Source organism: Sparus aurata, chromosome 14, assembly GCF_900880675.1.
Source record: "Sparus aurata chromosome 14, fSpaAur1.1, whole genome shotgun sequence".
In the NCBI taxonomy this organism is placed as follows: domain Eukaryota; kingdom Metazoa; phylum Chordata; class Actinopteri; order Spariformes; family Sparidae; genus Sparus; species Sparus aurata.
The window spans coordinates 10,622,447-10,634,207 of record NC_044200.1 but is presented as its reverse complement, the minus strand read 5'-3'; the positions used below and the strand labels follow the sequence as shown (position 1 = coordinate 10,634,207).

At 41.5% G+C, this 11,761-nt stretch overlaps 1 protein-coding gene across 1 annotated transcript; it reads left to right on the top strand.

Annotated features, from left to right (window-relative positions):
- The first annotated feature begins 596 nt into the window (after positions 1 to 596).
- LOC115595932 (sodium- and chloride-dependent GABA transporter 2-like) lies at positions 597 to 11,380 on the top strand. Its single transcript, XM_030440781.1, has 15 exons — positions 597 to 734; positions 1,081 to 1,263; positions 3,193 to 3,327; positions 3,436 to 3,576; positions 3,675 to 3,756; positions 3,851 to 3,983; positions 4,104 to 4,238; positions 5,736 to 5,839; positions 6,402 to 6,526; positions 6,638 to 6,750; positions 7,112 to 7,249; positions 8,382 to 8,484; positions 8,612 to 8,712; positions 8,864 to 9,034; positions 10,250 to 11,380. The coding sequence occupies exons 1-15, from the start codon at positions 728 to 730 to the stop codon at positions 10,397 to 10,399; spliced, it is 1,821 nt and encodes a 606-aa protein (XP_030296641.1). The 5' UTR covers positions 597 to 727; the 3' UTR covers positions 10,400 to 11,380.
- The last annotated feature ends 381 nt before the right edge of the window (positions 11,381 to 11,761 follow it).

Genomic DNA, 11,761 nt, shown 5'->3' with positions numbered 1-11,761 from the left:
TGTCCTTTTAGGTCAGTTTGTTTATTTAGGCTATTCAGTTATGAAAATGAAAAGAGTATGTTGATTTTGCTTAGGCATAAAAGAAATCAATCATTGAACATCTTTCTCTTCTGATTAAAATGTCCTCCTCAAATCTACACAGTGCACCTTTAATGGTCACAAAAACCTTTCATGACTTTATAGAAGTGACATATTTGAAGAACAGTCTGGTTTCTGTGAATGCATTTTATTTGACAACAGGAGACACCTTTTATGTCAAGATTTGTCTGATTATATTAGATTTTCACATTTTCTTTTGGCCTGTTCTGAATGATATCCACTGGAAACCTAACCTCTGAATCACATTATGTGTATGTGTATGTACTGTGCTGCAGAAAGCAGGCAGGAAATACACGGTACCCCAAAATCAAAACCTTATTATGAGGGTGCCCTAACCGTTCCCGTCGATTAAATTTTTTTAAATATATATCTTCCTTTGCCCTTTGCAGGAATATCCTAAAAGCAGTAGAATTACACAGTTATATAACTGAAATATTTTGATGTACTTTGCTCAGAAGGAGGCAGAGGAAAGAGAGAGAACCTGGAGGCTGGCTCTAAGTTTAGCATTACAGACCACCGCCCCTCACTCCAGTCATGTTAAATACTAAAACCTGCAGCATTTCCAGAGACATTTCCAGAGACTGCCTCAGCCCTGAGAGTTACACAAAGGAGATCAATTTGCACGGCAATGAAAGGTAAGCTGCAATTGTGGTCATTTTACAAAGATTTTTCGTGTGATTTCAGTATATTTGAACTTGTGTAAGCAATTTGTTTTGATAAGTCCATTTGTCTTAAAGCAAAGACAACGAGGCATGAAATTGATTCAATTAACGATTTGTACGAAGCTTATATTTGATCCTTTTGTGTGTGTTTTCAGTGGAAATCTGTTGAAATGCACCCTCGTTTTCTATCTTTCTATCTCATTTTACGCATTCATAGTAAAACTAATTTGCTCCACTGATGCAGCTGGAACTCTCATAATTTTTGCCTTGCTCAAGAGCAACTTTACTGTAACAAAACCCCCCCCCGCCTCTCCTGCAGGAGACGCTGCCAAAGCAGACCTCCGCAATGGCACCAAGGACCTGCTGCCTCCCTCGGAGGAGAAGATGGAGGAGCGGGGCCAGTGGAGCAACAAGATAGAGTTCATCCTGTCGGTGGCCGGCTCCATCATCGGCCTGGGCAACATGTGGCGCTTCCCTTACCTCTGCTACAAGAACGGAGGAGGTGAGTGGAGGATGAACTGAGTGGATGGAGGAAGGGGTTGAAAAAGCACGATTTTCATATACACACTTAAAGCATCCACCCCGACTCTTGTGCACTTCTACATGCAACCATTTGCTTTTGTTTTTACATGCACTCAATAGTTGCAGTCGTGCATGATAAAAAAAAAAAACACATATCAGGCATGGCAGAACACCTGAATGCTCCTTTTTTTCTTCTTCTTCTTTTTAAGTGCAATACAATAAAATCATGCACATTCAAGGACTCACAATCAACTAAACCCCAGAGAGAGTTTCACCTGTTTATTTGTGGACATTCTTGTGTAGCTGCTAATTCGGACGGCCCTTCTTCCTCCCTCCATGGGGTGGCGGGGTCATGGGTTGAGGGCCGATTGGGGTCAGGCAGCTGTTGTTGCTCCTCGCTCACAGCAGCTGTCCCCGCGGAGAGGCGGAAATCTGAGCGCGCAAAACATCCTCGGTCGACGGGGCGTCAGACACAAAAGGGCGCAAAGAGAGTGGCAGTGGCTCAGGTGTACAGCTAGAGAAACTTTTCTCTGTGTCTTCTTGCAGAACTTCATGCCATTTAGTGCTTACTACTTCACCTGTGCTTGACCTTGCATGGATCTAAAAATTTCACATGGTGTACTTTTGGATTTGGGGTTTGTTCAAACCCTGGTAACCTGGTAGAAATCACAGGTTTTTTAACGGCAATCTGGTGCGAATGGAAGCAACGTGTGAAATTACAGACAGGATTAACAAACATGTAATAGGTAATCCATAATGAGCAATAAGTCATCTAAGGAAGGGGTGACAGAGAGGCACACAGAGAACATTCCCATCATTTCACATAATCTGTCCAGTGAATTATCATAATGCAGTGGATGTATCTGATGAGTGCTAACAAGGCTTCAAACCAGAGCAAACTTTGTTTCTACAGAGTCGATCACACACGGGGGGGCTCAGCATGGGGCCATTCGTGCGCGTCTGAGCGGACTGACGGTGACTGTAGCTGCAGTCTGTGTTGGCCTCCACATTTCCCCTTAATGCAAGAAGGCCCTGAAGCTCCGACCACATGTCTGCATTAGTTTCCTGCAGATGCTCTGATTTAACCCAAAGTACAGAAGTGGCGGAAAGTAACAAAACATTTCACCTCAATAGTTACCAATTGAGATTTTTTTGAGTCTTTTCTTTTCATACCATTTTCTCAATTTTCTCTGGTATTTTTTTTTCCTTTTGTGCTTTTTTTATGTGACAACATCAGTACATTTTCACAAGTTAAGATTTCTGCATACAAAACATATTAAAAGCATATGATATATGATCTTTTGTTGTATATTGAATGAACCAACAGTGTATGCAAGGACGGCTCAAGCAAGTACTAAGTTCATTAAGTGATGAGTCAGTTGACAGAAAATTGGGAACTCGTGAGGATGTGTTCATTTTCCTTGAAATCACTTTAACCATTTCTGTTTATTTTGTAATAATTTTGAGGTTTGGATTTTTTGGTTTCACCCAAAACAAACACTGCCACCGTGTCTCTTTGGGCTCTTGGTAATTGTGATGCCATTACTCAGCGTTTTTACAAAAGGAGCAATCAATCAGTTGATTAACGATGATCAGCAGATTGATCTCAGCCACTTACAACAGTAAAATCCTGCTTTCACATTACTGCATGGTTCATATGATAGGGTATATTTCTGCAGTGGGTACTTTTACTTTTAATACTTTAGGTAACTCTCCTGATTATACTCATATACTTTTACTTAAGTAACATTTTCAGGAACTTCACTTATACTAGAGGTTTTTTTTACAGTATGGTATTGGTACTTTAGCTTACTTTAGCTTAGCTTCTGGACTGAAGATTGGCAGCCATTTCTCATTCCCGAAAACTTCAACCCTGAAATCCTTTCCTCTTTCCTCTTTCTCAACTCAGGTGCTTTCCTCATCCCCTACCTGATCTTCCTCTTCACCTGTGGTGTTCCTGTCTTCTTCCTTGAGACGGCCCTGGGCCAGTACACCAGCGAGGGAGGCATCACCTGCTGGAGAAAAATCAGTCCCTTGTTTGAAGGTAGGCAGGAGGAAAACTCATACAACATTTGGCAGATGTTACAAGGCCAGTTCAACTGGTGTTGCTTTTAAGTTTTCTGTGCTGTATATTAATGTGTTCTTTCTGCAGGTCTTGGCTATGGCACCCAGGTGATCGTGATTCTGCTGAACTTCTACTACATCATCGTTCTGGCCTGGGGGATTTTCTACCTGTCTTTCTCCTTCTCCTGGGACCTGGCCTGGTCGTCCTGCAACAACACATGGAACACGGGTAAGGAATGCAGTTCAAAACGCATCAGAAGCTCATCAAATGTTTTTGATGTGTTTAAGGGTTTCTACATTTTGCCCTTCTTCTCCCCGCCTCCCCAGAAAACTGTGTGGAGTTTTCAAGGAGAAACTCGTCGGTCACAGTGGACCTGAACGCCACCTCTCCTGTCCTCGAGTTCTGGGAGTGAGTTCTGCAGACCGCCTGACCTCCTTTCAGTGATATCTCACTGTTCTGAAAACGACAATGAAGACTCATGTTTTATTTCCTGTCTCTGCAGGAGGAGAGCGCTGAGGATTTCCCCAGGCCTCGACCACATGGGCTCTCTGAACTGGGACCTGGCTCTGTGCCTGTTCATCGCCTGGGTCATGTGCTACTTCTGCATCTGGAAGGGGGTGAAATCCACAGGGAAGGTGGGTGAGAAGTGTTCAACCAAAGGGGCACATTGTTGAGAATGACATCTGGGATTTGTTTCTTCTTTTTTCCACGTGTTTCCTCTTAACATCACAAATTGGATGCGTGTGTCTGTGTAGGTGGTCTACTTCACAGCCACCTTCCCCTACGTGATGCTGATTGTGCTGCTGATCAGAGGACTCACCCTGCCCGGCGCTGCTATCGGCATCAAGTTCTACCTTTACCCAGACCTGGGACGACTAGCGGATCCACAGGTACCAGGATGTCACACAAACCCCTTCGAATTAAAGGGCCCATTCTGTAGAGGCTCATATTTCAATGTCTTGTTTGATTCTGAAGCAGGTTCTGGTGCTCTATAGATACTGTGGAGTATCAAAATGCTGTATCCGCAGAGAAATGCACACAGTCTGCATTCAATAACTGTGTCTTTAAATGAGCCGTCAGTTGTTCTGTAACATTGTGGTGTCACAACGATACTGTCATGCACCTAGCATAGCCCGAGGTTGCAAGAATATTGGCAGCGCTGATGTCTAAACGCTGCGGTCAGCCTACTCAGGCCTGCGAAAACTTACCAATAAGAGCAAAATCTAATTGGATACAGGCACTAAAAACAACTTTCAATCAGAGGATGAATAGAGGTGTTGCAGCAATAGACGGTATGAGAAAAATAATGTGGTTTTTGAACATTACAGCATGTAAACATTTTCTAGTGATCACCCAAAAATAGAAAGTGAACTTAGAATTGAGCATTATATTGGACCTTTAAAGCTGCACTATGTTGTTGTGGGGACATTTTAATCAGAAGAGAAAGATCTTCATTGATTGATGTTTTAATGTCAAAACAAATTAAATAAACAAACTCTCTTTGTTTTCAGTACTGAATAAACTGAAAAGACAAACTGACCTTAAAGGACAACACAATTTCATACAGTTTTACTTTGTTTATATGTGGCGGACCCTGCCACCTTCCTAACTTCAAACAGTGTTCTGGGGACCTTATTTTCCTCTGAGAGCAGCTTGTTTATTCACGTACGGAAAAAAATTAATATTCCTGAGTTTGTACTATCACCTCATTAATTTTCATGAATTCATACATTTCTTCTCAAAAAACTACATAGTGCCCCTTTAAAGTGCAGAGAATCCATTGATTGATGTCTTCTGTGTGAATCTACCATGGTGGTGTGATTACCTCTAACTAATTCAGATAAAATTCTAAATGAGGGCCTTCAGAAGATTTAGCGACGTATGTGGTCCCTGCGGGCGAGGGCGCACCAGGTGCAGGTATCCCATGGTTCTCTGCTGGGGAGCCTAGTTTCTGCTGGGTCCATCTGCTCTCCATGAAAGAAGCAGGGGCCGCAGGGATCAAACGCAGGGCCGGGACACCACAGGGACTGTAAACATGAGCCACAGACAGACAATTTGCAATTTTTTGTGTTTTTTTTTTATCAGAACAGGGAAGAGGTCTGACTCATTTTTCCATCCGTCCCAGATCCTGTACTTTTTGCATTTACGGAAGCCCGCTTTGTTAATCAATAGGTAGAAAAACAACACGTGACAGACTTTTCACATGTTATTGTTGTGCAACTGCAATAGTCAATGATTATGAATGTTGACACTCACCACGTGAATTCCCCTGGAATATCTAAACACTTCACGGCACGCTCGTGTAACTAATCAACCTATGTATGAATACATAATTCTGCATCGCTCCAGTCTCGTGGCTTCATCTTTTTTTTTTTCTTTTGTGTAAGGTATGGATGGATGCTGGCACCCAGATCTTCTTCTCCTATGCCATCTGTTTAGGGGCGCTGACTGCTCTGGGGAGCTACAACAAATACAACAATAACTGTTACAGGTATATAAAACGATTGCTATGCAAACCTGATTGTAGCTTAGACATATACTACAAACTCCTTCCCAAGGAAGTACATATTTACATAATGCGTAGCACTTTGCTTGACAGCTTGGTAATATCATGGTAAGAGTTAGACAGCAATTTGATAATAAAGAGGTAATAATTAGATATATGTAATTACCAGGTAATAGTGAGTTGGTTTTTACAGTTGGTATATGTGGGTATTAAATATATTTTCTGATATAACCAACAGGTTTCCCTCTTGTCTGTTGTTGTTGATATGTTTAGTTGATTTTTTTTAATGTTTAAACTAAAATTCCTAGATATTGCACCCTAAATTATTACCTCTTTATTGCTTAACTATTACCTCACTGTTACCATCTTTTTACCAAGCTGTAAGGTAAAGCCCTACCAGATGATCCAACATAGAAACAATCTCATTTTGAAACAAAAATCCTAATTGGTCCTTCATCATCTCTGTCTTCAATAACATCATAGTTGGGTGTCATTGATGCACGTGTCAAGCCAGAGCTTGAGCTTAACGATGCGTCTTCTGTTGCAGGGACTGCCTGTCGCTGTGCTTTCTGAACAGCGGCACCAGCTTTGTGGCAGGCTTTGCGATCTTCTCCATCCTGGGCTTCATGTCTTATGAGCAGAATGTTCCCATCTCAGAAGTGGCAGAATCTGGTGAGGCTTACATGTCGACTACTTTTAAGGCTGAGAGCAAAAGGGAATAACAATCTTTATATTAAATTGTCAGTATTCCGTGTGTTTACACGTACTTACTTGTCTCTGTAGGTCCGGGCCTGGCCTTCATAGCTTATCCACGGGCTGTGAGCATGATGCCTTTCTCTCCTCTGTGGGCCGCCCTCTTCTTCATCATGATAGTTTTTCTAGGGCTTGACAGCCAGGTACAGAGTTAATTAAAACACACACATACACACACACACACACACACACACACACACACACACACACACACACACACACACACACACACACACACACACACACACACACATACACACACATACACTGGATTCCACACTAACACAGTTTACTGAATGAATGCAGTGTGATTTGTGGTTGTCTTTATACATTTGATTTAAAGCTCCCTTCTGGAAACTTATTTTAAACTTTCCTTGCTCTCATTTTACGTTTGCAGTATTTGCTTTCACTAAGTTGATGTTAACTGACCAAGTCTTTACTTCATTATAGCTGACAAACAAGACGAGTCTCATTCATTTTGCTTTTCCTCTCATCTCCTGTCAGTTTGTGTGTGTCGAGAGCCTCGTGACGGCGGTGGTGGACATGTACCCGGCTGTGTTCAGACGTAAAAACCGCAGGGAGCTCTTCCTGTTGGCTGTCAGCCTTTTCTCCTTCTTCATGGGCCTCATCATGCTGATGGAGGTAGGGGTCACACTCCGGGACCACACACACATGCACAGATGCAAACTATGGACACACAGATGCATGCACAGTGACGAAGATCTACAAGCACAAACTCGAGTTTCACTGCAGAAGATCGTGATTTGTACAGTTTGTGTCTTTAAATCTTATTACTCATGGTGTTTCCCCCACATTGTATTTTACAAACAGGGTCATTAACTCAATCCACTGAACCTTGAAACTAATGAAATTAGTTTTACACACACACACACACTCAACATTGTTGCTGTCGGGGAGGGGGTTGCACTTGGAGGGTTTGATGCTTTGTACTGCTGAAAAAAAAATATTTTGGAGTCCAACACGGTTGACATGGTTTCACCTCTGCACAGCTGGAAACATGAATGCTCTGCAGAGGTGTCAACAAGTCATCATTTTGTACGTACAAGCAAGTCAAAGGTTTTATGCTGCGTGTCTCAGGTGAGTCTCAAGTGTTGTTATTGCCACTCAAATCTCTAGACTGTTCTAAATGGCACAGATTTTGAAAAGATACTCTGTTTAAATGCAAATTTAGATTGAATTCATGCAACAACAACAACCACAGTATTCAGTGCAAACATGGTAATGTTAAGCAGTGCCTGTTGTTTTCTTATGAAATGATTCCCCCAAGCAGTCATTATTGAGTCCACTCATGCTTTATTGTTTCAACATCCCTTTGAACGTTTCTCCTGTTAGACTGTGGCAACATACTTGTTCATCAACACCCCAGATAATTCACTTCATTATGTTTTGGGGTTGTGTGAAAAAGCCTAAAAAGTAATTGACCTAATGGGCACAAATACAGACAGTATACAGATTAAAATTGTAATGCTAAACAATTATATCGTAGTATATTGTAAGAATCGTTACCCATAATGCAATTTAGCATCTTAAGCAATTTATTAGATTACATGCAGCTTCCTCTGGAGAAGATTTTATCCTACCTTTTCCATTATGCAGTAGTACTCCCTAAGACATGTACTGAATACACTTTAACACTTTAATGAGTACAGTTGGTGGAGTTACCCTTTAAACCGTTTTGTGTGAAATCCAATGGATTTAGTGGAACAGGTTTGTTATCCTAGTTTAATTCTTTTTTTTCTCTCTCTCTTTGTAGGGGGGCATGTACGTCTTCCAGCTGTTTGACTACTATGCGGCCAGTGGCATGTGTCTTCTCTTCATGGCCATCTTTGAGACTGTCTGCATTGCGTGGGTCTATGGTAAGCCGGCCTCAAAAATGAAAAACTTGTTGGGCTATTTGTTTGAATCAAGCAGGTCAGAGTGTTTAAGCCGATCACAGTCAGACATTCCTCTTCAACAATTTTTGTCTTTACTGTGTTTTCGCAGGTGCCGATCGCTTTTATGATAACATTGAGGACATGATTGGCTACCGCCCAGGACCTTACATCAAGTACTGTTGGTTGTTCTTCACCCCAGCCACATGCATTGTGAGTATCAACAAACTAATTAGGTAGCATCAAGGCGTTCCAAAAATGACAAAGGCGGACAGCGGCTGAGGCCCCCTTTACTCTTTTACAGTAACCACAAGAGATTCATTCCTCACCAGTAATACTAATACTTCTCTGCTTGTCCCTCCAGGGTACCTTTGCCTTTTCCCTCATCAAATACACTCCTCTAAAGTACAACAATGAGTACGTGTACCCGTGGTGGGGCTATGCCATTGGCTGGCTGCTTGCCCTCGCCTCCATGGTCTGCATCCCATTTTGGATGGTGTACAAGATAAGCACCACCCAGGGGACACTCAGAGAGGTAAAAGATGACCCATAAAGAGCTCTTTGTGATCCTTCACTCAGTGGCATATACAGAATTTTTGACAGGGGTGGTGCAAGTGGGGCACTGACTTATGCAATATACCACTTCCATTATTTATTCTTTAATTTTGCAAAGAATAAAAAATAAATTGTGCAGCCACACACACAAAGCAATGCACATTCATAAATGTAGCCACAGTGTAAATTAGCAACAAAATTATCATTAATTAGCCTGTGTGGACAAAATATTATATTAAAAAAATACAATACAAAATACATATCTCTCTCTTAAATCTTGAAAATGTGCTCCAGTGGATTAAGTTTATGTTAAGGATAATGCCTGACGAGGTGTCAGTTATCCAGTATGCACCAATGATTTATATTTATGTTTTTAAGTTTTTCACAAGCCATAACTAAACACTTGAGGGTTTGACAAATACGGGAACATAATTAGCATACTATATATAATGGGTCCTATGCAATGGCAAAGTTAACTACTCCAGTAAATAGGATGAACCTTAGCCGTTTTATACTGGGTAATAGGCCGTCTTTTGCAGGGGCACTGGCCTCTGTTGGCCCCCCCCCAGAACTGCCCCTGTTTGTTGTTGTAGCAGCAAGATACGAATGGTTGCTACTTTCAAATTAAAAGCCCCCCACCAAGAACCCAGTTCTAAACTCCAATGGGGTGCAATGTAAAGCTCTTATTTTGAAGACAAATTCGTTGTCACTGTTCACTGCCCAACTTTGTGCTTCACGTCACGTCACATGTTTACGCCTACCCCATGTGGCGGCTTTTGGAAAAGGAGGAATATTAGGCCTCTCTTTTAGGAAGACGGGGTGGCAGATTGCTGCCTTTACATTGTAGCAAATGTACCGCATATGGTTGACAAATAGTAAATGTAATTTTAGTGTATGTTTAACAACAAGATGAGATAGATATGTAGTGGCTAATCATGGGTTAAATACATAGATTTTATTCAAAGAAATTTAAAGCATTGGTTCACACTAAGGTCCCGCAACTAACCAGGCACCTGAATTGTTCAGTCTGATTCCGAGGGTGGCCACCCTCGGCCACCCCTGGCTACACCCCTGCTTTCAGTGTCTTTAAATGCCAGTGTTGGTCTTAAATTAGACTTCCTGTGTCCCCATCGTCTCTGAACCCATTAAGATAGCAAAGGCTGTAGCCGATGAACACTGTTCTATCTTCCTACAGCGCATCCAGCTGCTCATCACACCATGCGACAGCCTGCCCAAAACCAAGAGGGAGCAGGAAAAGTTACTGGCCATCTTTGCTCCTGATGGAGATGCCAGCATGAACACAAATGGCTACTATCCTGTCCCAGAGAGGGACTCCAACTTATGAGCCCCACCGCTGGTGATCAATGTGGGAAAAGACACGTGGGGTTTTGGTTTCATCCTTGACTTGCTGCACCCTTGCCTCCATCTCAAAGATCACAGCAGGGAAATATACATTACAATGTCACATCACTTCATCTACTTGTATTTATACACAGCAGATGTGGAGGACTCAGGAGATAATAGGCTTAGGACGTTTTGGATTTGCCTTCAGCTTTCAGAATTGGCAGTAATGTGATAGAAGAAGGATAAATAAAAATAAATTATAAAGCCTGTTATTGTTAGCCATTCATTAGAGTACTTAGAAGTTATAAGGGGGACATTTTTCAGGGACGAAAGTCATATACTCTACTCTAACTGAGTCATTCTGTTCATATTGGCATATATTGTCCTGAGCTGCACTTCACAGGTGGTGTAAATGTAATAATTCAAGGTCAGCTGAGATTCGCGAGTCAGCCTTGTCCTGTTAAATGTTGAAACCTTTAAAAGAGAAGTTAACAGCATTTTGCTTTCATCAAATGTGGTAGAACATCAAATCTGGTAGAACCAAAATACAATCTTTACTTCGCCTATAAGGAAGTTTGTGCAATTGTAACAATAAGACGGTAAAATAATTGATGGATGAGGTTAATCATTTGTTACCACAGAAAAGTGGACTCCATGTAAGTATCTGTATCTGACATCACGTCATGGCTGCGTAGCCACTATTTGTATCATATCTTGTATTATCATAACAGATTGGGGAAATTTCCCTCATTGTATTTACAAGAAATTGATTAAAATGTTTTGCATGAATGGACCGTGTAATAAAAAGATAAACTGTCAGTAATAATTATTATACTGTAGGACTTCAATAGCTGTAGAACTAACATGACATAAAGTTTAATATTTTGTGCTGTAACATATATGACTGTACAAAGAAATGTGAATCTTGTAAGTATGTTTTTAAATAAACATGCAACATTTTGTGTTGTCCTGGCCCATCTTATTCAGTTACATGGTGTGTAATTTTATCTACTTGGAGGGAGAAATATAAGATCGATCATATACATTATGGAAAGAGTATTCCATATTAGGGAATGAATACTTCTACCTATGCTGCTTTAATGGTTGTCATTATTTTTCTTACCTATCTACTGCAAGTCCCCCAGCTTTATGAAGTGCAATACTAAACAGGGGCGGTTCTAGGGGGGGTGGCGTGGGGGGGCAACAGGGGCCAGTGCCCCTGTAACTCTGAGTCTGGACCCCCCTGTGGCCCCCCTGACAGGGAGTCTGCATTAATAATACAATGACAGATTTCTTGCAATGATTTTGTTCTGAAGGGAAAGGCAGAAATAAAGTGTCTCAGCAGTTTACTACCCAATCAAAA